The sequence below is a fragment of the Tursiops truncatus genome, chromosome 11 (assembly GCF_011762595.2).
Source record: "Tursiops truncatus isolate mTurTru1 chromosome 11, mTurTru1.mat.Y, whole genome shotgun sequence".
Taxonomy (NCBI): domain Eukaryota; kingdom Metazoa; phylum Chordata; class Mammalia; order Artiodactyla; family Delphinidae; genus Tursiops; species Tursiops truncatus.
In genome coordinates, this window is record NC_047044.1 from 60979429 (window position 1) to 60998062 (window position 18634).

The 18634-nt window shown below is 46.5% G+C and overlaps 1 protein-coding gene across 8 annotated transcripts in view; it reads right to left on the bottom strand.

Moving 5' to 3' along the window:
- ACVR1B (activin A receptor type 1B) overlaps positions 1-13065 on the bottom strand; it is a 43104-nt gene extending 30039 nt beyond the window's left edge. For 6 of the 8 annotated variants that reach the window (XR_012324395.1, XM_019947186.3, XM_073788641.1 and 3 more), the window contains exon 1: positions 12908-13065. Coding sequence is in view for 5 of the 8 variants with exons in the window: in XM_019947186.3 (XP_019802745.1) it covers positions 12908-12998 (91 nt within the window). In the remaining 3 variants the exon portion in view is untranslated. Of the gene's footprint in view, positions 1-16; positions 12827-12907 lie in introns of those variants that run through there. The other 2 variants (XM_073788642.1, XM_073788645.1) reach the window with 2 other exon arrangements.
- Between the last annotated feature and the right edge of the window lie 5569 nt (positions 13066-18634).

The window sequence follows — 18634 nt, forward strand, 5'->3', positions numbered from 1 at the left end:
CATAGACAACACATACCTAAAACTCCCAGTGTTCCATCACCAAAGAGTCACGTAGTAGAAACAACACAATTAGGAAAGCCGATGGCAGAAGAGGAACAAAATCAATCTACAGAAAAGCAATTAAAAAGTGGTCAGAGTGCAATTCTCACTAGCACAGCATTTTGTTACTAACAAGCGAGTCAAACCTGAACTAAAGACATTTTGGCAGGATTTGAACATGGTGCCAAAGTATGATTAGGAGGCGGTCTGTGGTAGGATGTCAAAGCAAATTTGATTCGTGAGACAGGATGTGTTTGGAGGAAGGCTGACAAGTCCCGGCCTGGGCAGGCTCTGTCTCACTGCATCTTATGTAGGCACTAACACACGGGGCCTGAGCAAAGGCACCCCCACCGCAGGCCCCTCTCTCCTGCCCACGGCATACTCTAGGAGGATACAGTAAGGCTGTTGCTCACTGGAAATTCCCAAGAACCACCATCCAGGACTAAACTCACAGCCACTCAATCCACATCACCGGGGGACAGGATGTGGGAGGAGCAGGGTGGGGGCACCGACCTCAAAAGGTAAGAGGCATGCTGCAAGACACCCACCTTTGTGCTGGTAGATGAAGGTCCACGAATGTTTTAAAGCTACAGTTTCTATGATTTTTAGCTTATGTATATGCTCCTTGGGGATGGTAAGTTTCATCAATTTAGCGTGGAACAGGGTCCCATTTAGGGACACTAAACCTGCCTCTTCCAAGCTTCACTGGGCAACCTTCTAGTTCTACAGGAGCTAAAATGTGGTGCCCAAATAGCCCGTGCCACCCTTCCTCTTCATGATTTTACAACTTGATCATAAGCTGCCTCTGAGCCCTCATCTTACCAGATGACAGCATCTATCAGGCAGGCCAAACTGATAAGAACAGCCTATTACAACCCATGATTATTTTAATTATTCTTCCATGGACCCTATCCAAACTCCCTACAGCTTACTTGGGATAGAACAAAGACTACAATTCTACACAACTCTGTGATCCTGAATAGCCAAGATGATCTTGGGAGGAAAAAAAAAGAGAAAGAGAACAAAGTTGGAGGGCTCACACATCCTGATTTAAAACTTACTACAAAGCTACAGTTATCAAAACAGTATGCTACTCCCCGAAGTACAGACTATAAATCAATGGAATAGAATTGAGAGTCCAGAAACAAATCTATACATCTATCATCAACTGATTTTCCACAAGAGTGTCTACAACATTTTGGGGGTGGCAAGACTAGTCTTCAACAAACGGTGCTGGACAACCAGAAATCCACATGCAAAAGAATAAAGTTGGCCCGTTACTTCACACCATATACAAAAATTAACTCAAAGTAAGTCAAAGACCTAAATATAAGAGCTAAAACTTATATTCGAAAACTTCTAAAACTTTTAAAATGAAAGTAGGGGTATATCTTCATGACCTTGGATTTGGCAACAGTCTCCTAGATATCACACCCAAAACGCAAGCAACAAAAGAAAAATAGATGAATTGGCCTTCACCAAATTAAAAAATTTTTGTGTCTCAAAGGACAATATCAAAAGAGTGAAGAAAAGAGAACTTACAGAATGGGAGAAAATATTTGCAAATCATGTATCTAGTAATGGTCTTGCACCCAGAATATGTAAAGAACTCTTCAAACTAAACAACAGGGCTTCCCTCATGGCGCAGTGGTTAAGAATCTGCCTGCCAATGCAGGGGACATGGGTTTGAGCCCTGGTCCAGGAAGATCCCACATGCGGCAGAGCAACTAAGCCTGTGCACCACAACTACTGAGCCTGCACTCTAGAGCCGGCGAGCCACAACTACTGAGCCCTCGTGCCACAACTACTGAGCCCTCGTGCCACAACTACTGAAGCCCATGCACCTAGAGCCTGTGCTCCGCAACAAGAGAAGCCACCACAATGAGAAGCTCGTGCACCGCAAGAAGAGTAGCCCCCGCTCGCCAAAACTAGAGAAAGCCCGCATGCAGCAACAAAGACCCAACGCAGCCAAAAATAAATAAATAAATTTATATTAAAAAAAACCTCAACAACGACAAAAAATAATTTTAAAACAGGCAAAGGACCTGAACAGACATTTCTCCAAAGAGATACAAATGACCAAAAAGTACATGAAAAGATGTTCAACATCATCTCAAATGCAAATGAATTTCAAATTCAAATGTAAATCAAAACCACTTCACACCCACTAGGAAGGCCATAAGAAAGTGTTGGTGCAGACTCAGAGGAAACTGGGACCCTATACACTGACAGTAGGATCATAACCCGGTACAGCCACTATAGAAAGCAGTTTGATGGTTCCTCGGTAAGTTAAACATCGAATTACCACGTAACCCAGCAATTCCACTCCCAGGTGTATATCCAGAAGATTGAAAACAAGTGTTTAAATGAAAACTTGTACTCGAATGTTCATAACAGCACTATTCACAACCGTCAAAAGGTGGAAACCCCAATGTCCACCAAACATAGAAAGGATAAACAAAATGTGGTATATTCATATGATGGAGTATTACCCAGCTATAAAGGGGAATAAACTACTGATATTCACTACACTGTGGATGAACTCTGAAACATCATGTTAATTGAAAGAAGCCACATACTGTATGGGCCCATTTATATTAAATATCCAGAAAGCATTATTAGTGGTTGTTAGGGGCTTGGGGGAGAAGATGGGGAATGCTGGCTTAATGGGTTACTGGGTTTCCTTCAGGGTAAAGAAAAAGTTCTGGAACTAGAGAGTGGTGATGGTCTGTGTACCATTATGAAGGTACTTAACACCACTGAATTATATACTTTAAAATGGTTAAAAATGGTTATATGTGTTCTACCGCAATTTTTAAAATACCATAAATCTCTGTAAGACAGTATGTATAATATAATCTCAATTACAAAACAATAACAACAAAAACCTAACACGAGCATACCAAAAACAATGGAGGTACAGTGTCCTTCCCAAGTCCCAGGAACCTGTAAACTCCTAAAGGAGGGAACCAGTGTCCTTCTCTGCTTCATTTTCTCACTGGTATCCAGCACAGTGATCAGCAAATAGCGCCATGATTAATAAGTCTCATTCAACAGATCTCAGCCTAGCAATCTGAGAGGGAAGGGGCTCTGCCAGAGTGGACATGCTTTTATCCGTTTTATATACCTGTCTACATTTTCATTTTTGAAAGAGTTTTACTGCTTTAAGAAGACAGAAAGAAAAAAGAAAGGGCTTCCCTGGTGGCGCAGTGCTTAAGAATCCGCCTGCCAATGCAGGGGACACGGGTTCAAGCCCTGGTCCGGGAAGTTCCCACATGCTGCGGAGCAACGAAGCCCATGCTCCACAACTACTGAGCCTGTGCTCTAGAGCCCACGAGCCACAACTACTGAAGCCCGCGAGCCTAGAGCCCGTGCTCCGCAACAAGAGAAGCCACCGCGATGAGAAGCCCGCGCACCACAACGAAGAGTAGCCCCCGTTCGTTGCAAACAGAGAAAGCCCGCGTGCAGCAACGAAGACCCAATGCGGCTAAATATAAAAATAAATAAATTTTTTAAAAAAAAGAAAGAAAAAAGTTGTTCAGTAACTACTGATTTAGACAACTGCCAAAATGTTTATGAAAATCTTGAATCGGGTTTAAAAATGGAGGTGTCTGGCACTAAACTATCACAAAGTAGAGGTAATGTTTGTTTCTCCAGGGGGTGGGGGGTTGGGGAGAAGACAGCGGGTGAGGCTGCAGAACTGACACAGTACCAGGCAGAAAAGTCCTGCTGCATTAAAATACAGCAATCAGATGCTATTGCTAACAAAGAATCAAGCTGCATTTCCAGCCTTCACAATCATCAGAATTAGATTGTAAAACTACACTAAAATAAAACAAAACAAAAAGTCTTAAGCACCCAAGAGCCATGATAAAGTCAAATTTTACATGTGTAGTTGGTGGTATCGAAAACATCCAAAAAGTATACTGGTAAAAAGCACTTATGAAAAAAATGTAACTGACTTAATAAAGGAAGCTATTTGTATGACGAGGGGGAAAAACGCACAGATTTAACAATAAGACATTTGATAAGCTTGGTGTTTAATTTCAATCTGGGAAAAGGTCTCAGAGTGGGTTTTGCATAAGAGAAAGGTGTTTGAAAAGCCAGCTCCACACTATATCTATTCTACAAACTGCCTTTCTGACATTCTACTTGGAGACAAACCCAACCCCAGAGAGCTGTTTAAACAAGTCACCCTTAAGCCTCAGGTCTAGAGAATGAAAGCTTTGTTCTCACTCGAAAAAGACGTTTGATGTTTATGCTAAGGAGACCTGTCACTGCGACTTAACTTATGGCTGACTGTAAATGCCTGAACACCTAGCAAGGGCCCACCTGCTGCCCAGGAGAGCGTCAAGGTAAAGCTGGAAGGAGTGGCATCACTATGACAGAGCACGTCCGGTGTTCCTGGGACCTAAATGTCCAGACTCGGCTGTCACATTCAGGCTGCCTACTAGTAACCTGGTATTTCTCCTTTACTGACACGTTTATATTGACAGGTACAACCATTCTGTTTTCTTTCTTTGCTGTACTTAAGCAGACACGCTCGTGGCCCGTCAGAGCAGGGGAGGGTACTTATCAGTGGCAGTCCTCTTTGCTTCCTGACCTACTTACTATACTATGGATGTGTGGAGAGGCCACAGGGTACATCACAGTTTTGAGGGAGAAGAGGGATAGGAATGACTGTTTCAGGCAACTGGGACAATGAAGGAGAAAACAAAATCAGCCAGGACGGAGAATAAAACTAAAGAGGCTGAGATCAAGTTCATCTGGCTGGAATAAAATGGGCAGGTGGTAGAATAAACAGAGTAGAATAAACAGAGATGCAAGAGGTGAGGTAGGAAGTGTGATTAGGATGTTCCAAGTAACTCACAAGTGTTTGCAGCATTCTGAGAGACTGGGATAAAAACTGTACATACAGGAGACAATAAAATTACAGCAGGACAGAACTAGAATTATTTACCTAGGATTTTGCTGAGAGGATGGAAAAGAGATGAATGAATTCAATTAAATTATTAAGTACTTAAAATACACAAGGCTCTGTGATAGGACGAAGACATATAAAGAAAAATAACGTAGCTCCTAGCATCAATTTTTATGGGGTAGAGAAGCGAGAGTGGGAGAAGCAGAAAGCTATAAACCAGTGTGAACCTCTATACCACTGACATGGATGAAAGAGAAAAGCAGAGAGGATGGAGTCACTGGCTGGGGGATAGGAGGAAGACAAAGTGGGTCCCACATTGGAGGATGGCTGGATTTGGACTAGGCTAAGAAGAGAAGGCCAAGACCAAGAAAAGCACAAGGCATGTGAGGCCCAAAGCAAACAGATGTGACAACAATGCTATGGTTCCAGTCAGAGGCGAGGGCAGCAAGGGAGACTCGGCCAGACTGCATGGACTGTGGTGTGATGCCAGGCTACGGGGTCTGGAGCTGATCCTGGAGGCCACATGAAAGTGACACGGAAGGTGCACTTTCCAAAGTTAAATCCAGTGGTAGGAAGGATCATAAGGGAGAGACAGGAGGCAGGGACTGGTTAGAAAGCTACTTTAATAGTCATTACAGTACATAGTAGAGTACAGGATTTAGAGCATGTGCTTTGGAGTCAGACAGACTTTAGGCCCACTGCTTAACCTCTCTATGTCCCAGTTTTCTCATCTGTAAAATGGGGATGAGAGTGCCTCAGAGAATAGTTGTACAGAGTACGCGATGTAGCACAAAGGCTCCGTGTAACACTTGAGTAGATAGTAAACATTCAGTAGATCAGATGCTTTTATCACTACTGTCATCCTAGTGAATGAGAAGAGTCAGAGCTCTTTGTGGTTTTATGGTTCTTCTAACAAGCAGAAGTCAATTTGTGTGTAAACGCCTCAATGGCAAGGACAGAGTCGTTCCTCAGTATCCCTCTCAACATTAAGCTTGGCCCTGCATGTTAGGAATGAACGTTGACTGAATGTGATTCAAGCTTATCTACTACAAGCGTAGAATGTAATGTCTACAAACATACACCAAGACAATATGCAGAGATTCGGGGTAAGGCAGGTTCAACACAAATACTTATTTAAAAAAATATCCTTCAATTCACAGATTCCTCAACTCAAAACATCAAAACCATCTGAAAAGTTTATCTCCAAAGCACCCACCATCTCCTCTCTCCTCCAAACACTCACAGATATCTAGGAAAAGGTAACAGGCAGTAGGTGAAAGCCACAGGTGGTCAAAGGACTTCTTTCCACATGCAAGGTCCATCCATGGGATGACAGGTCTCAAGGCGCCTCAAGCCTATCTTGGGAGAGTCCTGTTGTTTCCCTCTCCTGTTTTCCTTCTCCTCACATCACCATCTGACTCACCACACACACATTTTTAAAAACAACGCCTATTTACTATTTCACAGTTTCTGTAGGTCAGAAGTCCAGGCACAGCATGACTGATGTCAGCCGGGGCTGCTTTCTCATCTGGGGCTGGGACCTCTCCCAAACTCACTCGTTGCTGCCGAACTCTAATGCCCTGTGGAAGAAGGACTGAAGCCCCCGTTTCCCTCCTCGCTGATGGCCAGGGACCACTCAGCTCCTGAAGTCAGCCTGCAGTTCCTGCTCACGTGGCTCCCATGGGCAGTTCATACATGGATGTTTACTTTCTTCCAAGCCAGCTGGAGCATCTCTGCCTTCCTCTTCTGCAATCAGCTGAGAAAATGCTCTGCTTTCAAAGGGCTAGCTTGATTAGGTCAGGCCCACCACGACAGCCTGCCTATCTGGAGGCGCACTGATTTAATCCCGTCACAACACAGTTGACCCTTGAACAACTCAGGGGTTAGGGGCACTGACCACCATGGAGTCAAAAACCCAAGTATAACATAACAATCATCCCTCTGGATCTGTGGTTCCGCACCCACGGATTCAACCAGCCTTGGACCGTACAGTACTCTAGTCTGTATTTACTGAAAGAAATCCAAGTATAGGTAGACCCATGCAGTTCACACCCACGTTGCTCAAGGGTCAACTGTACCACCTGCATTCATGCGTGACTGAGTAACTGGGAAAAGGTGTGTATATACCTAAGGCTAGGAAACTTGAGGAGAGGAGAGCAGCGGGGGGACTGTGGTAGACAGAATCACCTTGTATTTTATTTCTTCATTGTCCATTTCACCAGCCAGAAGGTACACTTCACCAAGGAAAGCATTTGTCTCCTTTTGTTTACTGTTGTATCCCTGCACCTACAGCAGTGCCAGGTATATGGTAGGTGCTCAAGGGTTAAAGGAACCCTTAGATCACCGTAGCAGTATTCGATATACGTATATATATACCTGTTTAGTTTATTCACAGGCTGGAAACGGGACTCCTAACTGTATACATTAAACTTTTGGTTCAGTGAAACCATTCAGGAATCCTGGGAATTCCACATGATATAATTTTCTCTCTGCCACAATCATTGTATGGCTTTTAACAAGATACAGTTGATTCTCGTTATTCATGGATTCGTATCTGTGAATCTGCCCACTTGCTAAAATTTATTTAGAACCCCCAAATCAATACTCTCAGTGCTTTCATGGTCATTTGCAGACATGCGCAGAGTGGTGAAAACTTTGAGTCACCCAATGCACACGTTCCCACTGAGGCTGAACAAGGCAATGCTCTGGCTTCTTGTTTCAGCTCATGCTGTTAACATGTGTCCTTCTCATGGTATGTTCAGTGCCAGGCTTTTTGTGTTTTTTCTTGGTGATTTCACTGTTTAAAACAGCCCCCAAGAGCAGTAGCTTAGTGTTCTGAAGCTCGAGAAGACAGTGACGTGCCTTACGAGAAAGAAAATACATACACTGACTAAGCTTCATTCAGGCACGCATTACAGTGCTCTTGGCCCTGAGTTCAATGTTATTGAGTCAACAATGTAAATTAAATGAGGTGTCTTTAAACAGAAACACGAACAACACAAGGTTATGTACCAATCAGCTGATGAAAACGTGTGACCAGCAGCTGCAGGGAACTAACCCTGTGTCTCCCCCAGGAGCAGTGGTCCAGTATTTGCGAATCCTGTGTTCAAGTGGGCCTCACAGAACACAGTTACGGCAAATAACACGACCTGACTGGATTAGCCCCATTTTACAGATGAAACAGTGAAGCGGACAGGGATGTGATGTGGCAGCCCCCCGCGCACTCCAGCACACCATCCTGCTTTATTTCCTTCACAGCCCTCATGACTGATAACTGTGTTTACTCATTTATTTTCGGTCTGAGCCACTGCAATAGTCAGTTCCTTGAGAGTTCGGGATTCTTGTCCACCTTGTTCCCTGTTACCTCCTCATGCCAAGAACCATTCCAGGCACATACCCAACCGAATGAATAAAGAAACCTCCTGTATGTAATTGTGTAAATATTAGGGGGATTGATTCTTTAAAGGGAAAGGCAGTTACTTTCATTGTGTTAAATTCAAAATATTTAGCGAGACAAATGCAGGCTTCAGACTAAGTGGAGAGAGAAGAAAACCCGAAAAGAACACCAGAGCTGCCTGAAGTGGCGCTGTCTCAGACACCCGTGGGCAGGTATGACTGCTGGGGGTGGCAGCTGCACAGCTGCACCAAGCTCCCGAGACCTACAGAGGAAGAAGAAAGCTACACTCTGGAACGGTATTTATCCGCGACGGAAAAGCCAGCAAAGCAGAGAGAACAGGCAAGAGCAGAGACGCTGCCTCCAGGCCCAGCCGCAGGTTGAACCACGTGTGAGAGAAGCTGAGGAGAGCAAAACCCGAGAGCTGGACTCGAACCTGGCCGTGATGCCGCCCCTGCAGAGTGACAGAAACGTAGCCGAGACTGCCGGGGACTGGCGGCTCCGGAGCCGATTCCCTTCAAAGGTTTGGACACTCCTAGGCCAGGCGGAACTGATGGGCTCCGGAGGCCCGCAGCACTTCCAGCATCGGGGGGAACTGATGAGCAAAAGGACTCCAGGATTTTCTTCTTGTGAATACAGAGAGGAAAATGAGGTAAGACCCTCTTACATCAACCCTACTGTAACAGACAAATAGCACAAGAACTCGAGACAAAGAGGCGGGATTCCAGAATTAATGTTCACGGCTGCTCTGAGCAAAAACTGAACAGTAAACAATAAGGATTTCAAAATTAAAACAAAAGAGCCACTCCAGTATTCTAATCTAACCTTCAAAAATAAAGAAGATCTCAAGCACCGCGGACTGAGAATTCCATTCCACCTCAACACCCCGCACTCCTGAGTTATTATGAGAACAGACTGCGAGGCAATTCAACTCGTGCTCCGAAATGCAACAAGCAGCTTCAGCAGGCCATGCTGGAAGAGGCAGCGCCTCATCATCACCTCCTGATTCATATTCTGGTAGCAAGGTTACAATTAGCTCACCGGTGGAGAATACACCTATTTATAACACAGTAGTCCACCTGAAAGACACAATCGTCTAAAAAGGTTTTTAGACAAAAATGAAGTGCAGCTTCTTCCTGTACTGACTGCAGATTCCCAAGGTCCTTTCAGATGAAGTCCTCAGTCTAACCTTCCTGTGTTCACAGGCACCATTCTGGCCACCTCTCAGCCTCCATGTTCTTATGTAACATTTACATAGTGCCATAAACATACCCGGAGTTGCGTAAGAATTAAAACGTTGCCAAACCAATAAAGCCTAAAGCAGGTCACTCCCTCCAGACTGCCTTTGATTAGCAAAGGTATGCTGCCCGGCCTAAGATGTAAGGGCCTGTCAAGAGACAGAAATTAACTTGAGGAAATCTGAAACGGGTCCACAGAAATGCACAAAGAAGAAGAAATTAACCACACTGTGACATATGATGCTTCTATCAATCCCAAGAATTACTCTGGCCCATAAGATAAAAAGTAACCCAACATTGCCTGGTCTCTGAAGTCAGAAACTGTGTCTAAAAATACCTCCCAGCCAACTGGCTATCAGTAAGTCAGTCTCACAAATGTCCCAATAAGAGCGGCACAGACTAGTTCCTTACTTTACAGAGGCAAAACTGAGGCAGTCACAGAAAGGTTAAGTGCCTCATTCAAGGACAACCTGTAAGGGAGCAAAGTTCAGGGGCTGGAAACCAGCCTCCTCCCTCCATCTGGCTCTAACCTTTAACCAGAGTAGCCATTTTATTGTTTTAATCACATCTGTTCCCGGAGCTCTTAACAAAACTAATCTGAGATTCTCTTTTTCTCTATGAGAGTTCACTTTCACCGTAGTTCGAATTCATGTCCACTCAACAAAATTACAAGACTTGGCCTGAAATTAAATTTTTAGTTTACTCACAGAAATTAAAAATATTCCTATCAGAACCTCAAATGTCTCCCTTGTTGCTTTTGTCTTAAGAAAGAAATATCACGCTCCCCTGCTACTAATTCAATTTTACGTTTTCAAGTACTAATGTGAAAATTCCAAAGGCAGGCCTTAAAACACGGCCCACCTATCAAATGATGCTGTTTATAACCTGGAACTCATGCATCTTATCACTGGCCTTTTACTAAGTCGACATTAGTTCACTATTTAGCGCAGACACCGACCCCTTGCTGCCCTCATGTCCTGTCCAAGTACCAGGCATCAGGGCTGGCTGGTTCTGCCATTCCTCCAGCCCGCCTCGAGGATCACAACAGAGGAAGTGCAGGGGAGGACAGCAATCAACTTCTTGTTATCCCACAGCCTCTATTTTCCCAGAACTGATGTCTTACTTGAAGCCTTTTGCAACAGTGGTCTCTGTAGCATGCACTATTGGCAACTAGATGTGTCCCGGAAAAAACTGTAGTGTCTGGCCAAATTTAAAGGCCTTCGAGAATGCTTGCTGGACACACAACCTTATTTCCAATTTACCAAAAAAAGAAAGCAACTTCCTATTATGCCCACCCATCCTCACGCCAACAACATCCATTTCAGGAAGGTTACAGAAAATGAACTCTGCCCCATTCAGAACCAGCTGGATTATCAATTAAACATTCAAGGCTCACAACAAGAAATATCCCACCAGACACTACACCAAACCAACAGGGACACGGCTGTTAAAAATCTTGGATATATTAGGAACAGGATAAAAATTCCTATGGAAGGAATTTAAAGATTTATTCATCACATGTAAAATAACAAACCTGAAGGCTGAGTCTCCTTACTTACTACCCTACTAGAGAAATAACATCGTGTTACACACTCCAAGAACATGGCCCATAATAAGGCCCAGTAAACAACATTCATGAAAACCATTAATTTACCACCAGTGTCAGACTGTGTACATACACCTTCACCATGTCTATCAGACCCCACGACACATTACCTATGCCACAGAGCGGCGAAGACCCAGGAACACGCATGAGGCGCCTTAGCAGAAGCATTAGCCTGTGAACAAAGACCCCACCGCACAGGCTGCACCACTGGGAACAAATATCAAGGCTGGAGGTAATGAACTTGTTTTTGAGACTCCAAAGTGGGATGAGGTCTTTTGTTGATTGTCTGGTTTACGAAGGAAGCCAGAACCCACCTAAGAACCATTCTTTTTAGTGGAGAGAAGAGAGCCACAGGACATACATTTGATCTCCCACTGCTGGAAGGTTAGGGGCTGCTGAGAAGTCAAAGCAGCAGGCTTTGTACATCGGGAGCCGATAAAGACCTGGATCAGCTCTCCCACATCTATCTGTGGGTCAATAATCAGTTCAATATAACTGCCAAGCATAACCTTCATCTGCTACCCCAATGCCAACACGCATTTGAGACGACACCCTTAAGTTAAATATTTTAGGGTTTCATCTGCTCTCCTCAAGCCCCCCAAGCCTCACAAACAAGACACCCAGCTGAGTGTCCCACAGAAACGGGCTACCTCTGCAGCGGGAAGGGTGCGGGTGCTACCAGGGAGCAGAAGCCTGTGGGGTTTGGAAGGTAAGGGGTGTGTGAGGTGGGGGAGTGTGTAGGGAAGGGGCTGTGCTGGAAGGTAAATAAATCCTGCCCAAGGGCCGGGAGCCGCTCCAGTACTGGGGTCTTTAAATGATCTTGGGGGTGGGAGGCAGGTTCTAGGATGTCACCTGAAAGGCATCCACAAAGTGACGAAGTGAATGGGCCCCCTGGGGTAGGGTGGGAGAGGCGAGGTGAAAAGCAAATACACCTAGATGCAGATTAACTGTTCTGGAACTAGGTTTCCTAGGGTTCGAGAGATTCCAAAGCCAAGCTCCCAAAACGTTTAGGGCCCTGTTGGTCCCATTGCCTCCACAGAGCTTCCGCGGGGCATGTGTATTGGAGGGGTGGGGGGGCTGGCCCCACTGAACTCAAGGGACTGCGCGAAGGGGAAATGTGACTCGCTTTCCCAGAACATTAGAGAGGAAGGAGAAGGAGGGGAAGAGGCACCCCGAACGCAGGAGCTCAAGGAAAGGTTTGAGACCCCTTCCCCTTTCATCTGAGGTGCGCAAGGACTCTCAACATGAGGATACCTCGGAGAGGCGAAGACCCCATCGCCCGAGCCCCACAATCTTGGCGGGAGAAAAGGCGCCCCCCAAGGAGCATCTGGAGAGAGGGAATGAAGACCACCGCCCCTGGACATGCTGAGGGGCAGAAGCGTGGACCTCCAAATATTGGGGAAGGAAGCCCGCACTCCCCTCTATGGAACATGGGGGTGCTGGGAGCGCGACCCCCGAGAGCTCCCCGAATCCAGTTTCGCCGGGAAGAGGGATCGGGTCCCCAGGGGCCCGGCGTGAGCTCGGTCCCGGCTGGACGGCCGCGCCTCGGGGATCGGGGAAAGCCGACTGGGGGTCACCGCGACTCCCCCGCGCCCCCCGCCCGGCCATATTGAGTGCGTGGGGAGGGGGCGCGCTGTAGCCAGGGGCCGCTGCGCGAGGCCTCGCCCTCGCCCGGCCCTCTCCATCCTGGCCCCCGCCCCGGGACTCACCCTGGATCCCCCGCGGCCCGGACCCGCCGCTGCCGGCCAGCAGGAGAACAACAAGGAGGAAGAAGGAGGAGGCTCCGGCCGACTCCGCCATAGTAACCACCACCGCCGCCGCCGCCGCCGCCGCCGCCGCCGCCGCCGCCGCAGCCCAGCAGCGCCCAGCGCGCGCGCGCGCGCCCCCGGCGCCTCCCCTCCTCCCGCGGCCCGGCTCCCGCCTCCCTCTTCTCCGCCCGGCGCCGGCACGTGCACTCCCGGCGGAGCCGGCGCCGCGGCCGCCGCGCGCGCCCCCGAAGGGCGGGGCCGGGTGCGCGCGGGCGCCCGCCTTAAAGGGGAGTGTCCCAGTTAAAGGGGTGGGAGGGGTTCGCGCCTCGGCCAACCTCACCCGTGGGTGCAGAGCGCGGCGCGGGGGAGGCCGAGCCGGACACGCGACTTCTGCTCTGTCCTGCGCTCCCCGCAGCGCAGCGTGATCTTAACGGCACCGACCCCCATCCCCCGCATCGAATGTTCTACGAGTGCCGTGCGTGTTCCCGTTCCCTTCATCCCTACTGCTTAGCCTCAGGCTCCCGTCACGTCCCATCGCGATCGTCGCAACCGTCTCCTAACTAGTCTCCCAGCCCCAAGTGGCCCCCCTGCGATCCGCGGGACGCACAGCCACCTGTGTGATCGAATCATGGGATGCCCCTTTTCAGAACATACCGGGCTTTTTAATGACAGTACTCAGTCTTGGTGAGGGTGCCGTGTGAAGCACTCCCACTCTGCTGCAGGTAGAATCCTTTTGGTAAACAATTTGGCATTACGTATAAAATGTCTTAGAATATTCATATCCCTATCCCCTGTCTTCAAGAAATAACAGAGATGAGGACAAATATTTGTGAGAAATGTTAACTGTTGCATGTTCATCATTGTAAAAAAGCTGGAAACAAGTACTCAATAATAGAAGACAAATTATGGCCCATCCATATGATGGAGCATTATTTAGTAATTAAAAATTATGTTTATAAAAATAATGACGTGAGAAAATGTCCACGAGATGTTACATGCAAAAGCAAAATACAAAACTATTTACAGTACTGTTCTAATTTTGTTGACACTATATATCTGCATGGAAAAAAGACTGAAAAGAAATTGCCAATATTATCACCAGAATAATTTTTTACTTTTTCTGTAAACATTTCAGTATTTTCTAAATATTTTACAAATAAGCTAGTGTTACTTTCAAATTTAGAAAAAAAATGCTTATAAAAGGTAAACTGAATCACCCATATCTTTCTGAAAAGAGTTCACTTTCCTTAGCTTGAAAAAGCGCTTGAGATCACAAAAAGGACAGGGTTTTGGACCCAGAGTTCTGGATCTGAAACCTCCTTTTCTTACTAACTGGCATGAAAACGTAGGCAAGCTTTTTAACCTCTCTAAGCACAATTTCATCATCTGAGATGTGAGGGTGGAGAGGATGACCAAAGGTGGGAGTTGGGGTACGGGGGAGCTTCTCAAATGGAATCCCCACCTTTGAAGTTGTCACAAACCTGAAGAACACCCCTCCTCATATAAAGAAAAAAACTGGACTGTAGACACACTCCCCAGACACAACTCACACACACACACATGTGCAAAGTCTTGCAGAGGCACCATGTACACAAGGGTCAGTAGCTGGATGAGCAAACACCTTATTTTTATACTGCTCTGCCTCAGGCCCCCAAAATGGGCATTCCCCCCTCCATTTTATCTAACTGGTCTCCCAAACTCTGTTCCACCCACCCTTAAGGGCTCCCAGCTGTGGTGGGCACAGTGTAAGGTTACTGTGTTAGTTTCCTAGGGCTGCCTTAACAGAGTACCACAAACTGGGTGGCTTAAAAGAACAGAAATTTATTGTCCCAATTCTGGAGGCTAGAAATCTGAAACTAAGGTGTCAGAAGCCCCATCCTCTCTCTGAAGGCTCTAGGGAAGAATCCTTTCTTGTCTCTAGTTTCTGGTGGTTCCCAGAATTCTTAGTGTTCCTTGGCTTGCGGAAGCATAACTTCAATCTCTGCCTCCGTCTTCACATGGCTGTCTTCCCTCTGTGTCTGTATCTCTGTGTCGAAATTTCTCTCTTCTTATAAAGACACCAGTCATCAGATTAGAGCCCACCCTAATCCAGTACGAGTTAAAATCATTTTAACTTGATTGCATCTGTGAAGATCCTATTTCCAAATAAAATCACATTCACAGGTTCTGAGTAGACATGAATACTGGGGGCACACTATTCAACACAGGACATTCACCAACACACGCAGTTGGGAAGGAAAAGCTGACCCCTCAGGAGCACATTACTGAGACCAAGGGAGAGGAACTGTCCTTCCTTATACTTTGCTAAGTGCTGCCGCTGTGGCTGCAAGACCAAGAGTCGCAGGGGGGACCTGTGGTTGCTCTACTCCTAAATGACAAGGGCAGTCACATAGCTGAAGGTACAGCCCAGGGAATCAGAACGCTGGGTCCACAGACCAAATACCAGCTCACCTGCTAGCCTTTGACTGTGGACAAGATATTTTACCTCCCTAAACCTCAATTCCCTCATCTGTAAATTGGAACTGATGTTAGTTCTACCTCATAGAGATATTGTGGGGATGGATGAAGATACTGTCTTTAAAGCATTTGGCACGGTCTCTGACACCTAGGAAGTGATATTAAAAGAAAAGCTATTGTGATGATGATGATTTAATCTTTACTATAATCCTATGAAGTGGTTGAGGCATGTCAGGGTGTGCTCAATTTACAGGTGAGGCAACTGAGACCTAAGGAAGGTAAGCCACTCGCCCAAGCTCATGTCTAATTTAGTGTTGAAGCCACAGCCTCCTGGTCCTGTGCTTCTTCAACATCACAGCATCTCATGCTTTTCCAGAGACTGGTTTTCAAGAGCCAGCTGAAGGTGGGAAATTAGACTTGATGGGGTTGGGGAGGGGTGCGTTATATTCCTCATACGCTATTCCTGAGAGTTTGCAGCAACTCCTCAAGTCAGAGTTTTACCAGATGATGCATCTACCTTCCCTTTTAGGTCCCAAGCAGTACGGAGACAGACCGCCCAATCTCCCTGCGCTCCCTCCCACAGCCTGGCTCTCCTCCCATCCCTGAAGACCTCAGCAAAGCATCCGCTTCTGTAAGCCTCCTGAATCTTAGGACTGGACCCACATCACATCTACGAACTACTCATCCGCCTTGCTCTGTCCCTTTGTCATGGGATTCCCCAGAGCTACCAGGATTTACTTCTCCGGGAAAAAGTCTTACACCCCAGGCTCCACTGACTAGACCACCCAGTGTCACAGCTGCCATCTTGTTTACAACACACCAAGACACTCCACGGCAGTGAGAGGCCCGCGTACCCCCCCCCAAAAAAAAAGATACCAAGGTAAAATTGTCCAATGTTTAGGCATGGCAGTACACGCGGAGAGTGGAGGGTGAAGGGGGCTGGTGGTGGAGCTGAAAAGTAATGTGGGAGAGAGAGACAGATGTGGAAGTCCACATGGAAGTGTCCTTTTCTCCAGTATTCCTGGACGGGTTCTAAGCAGGGGGGTAAAGTGATCATATTTGTATTTTAGAAAGACCACTTTGTTGAACCAAATGAACTTGAACTTTGTGCAGATGGTTTGGTGGTAAGGAAACCTAAGAGCTAGTAGCTCAGACAAAATAGGAGGAGGACCTGACCCTAGGCAGCAGCAATGGAGACGGGAAAGAAAAATAGATTCAAGAGATTTTAAAGAGGTAGAAGCTACAAGATTGATTGGATGTGAGAAGTGAGGAGGAAACAGAGAAGCCCATTATGTTTTCAGTATAATCTGATGTGGGTGACTGTCTGCTTGGTGGCTAATTCAGCAGATTAGCAAGAGCAAGTTTGGGAAAAAGAAAATGAGCTCCCCATTGGACATACTGAGTTTGAAGGGCCTCTTGTAGGAACCTGGAGCCATGGAGCTATGGATTGGAAATCAGCAGCATATCATAGTTACGCAGACAGCTCAGGGGTATGCAGTAGTTCTGGAAGTACAGCAACACAGACAGGAAAGAGGAGACAGAGAAGGAACACTCAGAGAAATAGGAAAAGAACCTGGAAAAAAACAGAATCATGGAAACCAAGGCAGGAGAGGGTTTCAAGAGATCAGTAGTTTCTAATGTTGAGAAGGAGTCAAGTAAAATGGGAAACAAAGAAAGTCTAGGATTTGATAACTTGAAACCCAGTGGTGACTTTTACTTGAGCAGGTTCAGCGGAAGGTGGAGTGGAGGCCTAACTTCAGGGGGCTACAAGTGAACGAGAGGTGAAAGCTTAGAAAGACTGAGTGTCAGACTTCCCTGGTGGCGCAGTGGTTAAGAATCCACCTGCCAATGCAGGGGACACGGGTTCGAGCCCTGGTCCAGGAAGATCCCACATGCCGCGGAGCAACTAAGCCCATGGGCCACAACTACTGAGCCTGTGCTCTAGAGCCCACGAGCCACAGCTACTGAGCCCGCGTGCCACAACTACTGAAGCCCGCGTACCTAGAGCCCGTGCTTCGAAACAAGAGAAGCCACCACAATGAGAAGCCCATGCACCACAACAAAAGAGTACCACCGCTTGCCTCAACTAGAGAAAGCCTGCATACAGCAACGAAGACCCAACACAGCCAAAAATAAGAAAGGAAGAAAGAAAGAAAGAAAGGAAAAAAGAAAGAAAGAAAGAAAGAATTAAAAAAAAAAAAAGACCGAGTGTCATCTGTTCTTTAAAAGAACTTGGCTGTGATGGGAGGGGGAGATTTGAATTTCCTTCAGAATGATAGACCAGGTTCCCTGAGCAAAATTTCTGCTAAAGAAACAACCCAAAATGCTTGGCAAACTAGCAAGAAAGTGAAGAATACTCAAGTCAGAAACTAAGGAACAAAGAGAGGAAAGCAGAGAACCAAAGCTGGCTTTCACCTTGAGAGCATTTGTATACCAGGTGAACTTGACCTTTGGTGTTCTGAAGGTGAGCAGGATGCAGAGGACAGAAGAGAAAGTCCAGGACTGCCCAAGGTGTGGGAGTCTAATAAATCTTCCTCTGCTCAAATCTGAGACCCACAAGAGATAAGATGACACTCGGTCAAAGGATGAACTAGAAATAATTCACTCCTCCAGGAGGCTGCCAGGAAAACTGCCTGACTTGAACCTTGGTCCTGAGTGAGAAAAGGGGAACATCTTCCCTGCGAATTCCGAACTACAAGTTGGCCTGCATCATTTAATTTAATTCCAAATTAACCCTACCTGGGTGGTCTGAAAAACTATACACTATTTAGATTCAAGTGGGCCTGGGCTGGTAGTACCCCCTGGTAGTACCTGGAAGAAAGAAGAGCAAATAATCTCTAGAGGACCCACCTTCAACTCAGGCTACAAGGAATTCTCACAGACAAAATTCCAAGAAACATAATCTATGTAGTCAAAAATCCAAAAACAATTAAGTAGGGCTGAGAGAAAAATAACGGTCAACCTAGAATTATATACTCGTAGAAAATGTCTTTAAAAATATATATAAGTGGGCTTCCCTGGTGGCGCAGTGGTTGAGAGTCTGCCTGCCGATGCAGGGGACATGGGTTCATGCCCCGGTCCGGGAAGATCCCACATGCCATGGAGCGGCTGGGCCCGTGAGCCATGGCCGCTGAGCCTGCGCGTCCGGAGCCTGTGCTCCGCAACGGGAGAGGCCACAACAGTGAGAGGCCCGCGTACCACAAAAAAGAAAAAAAAAAAAGTATATATATA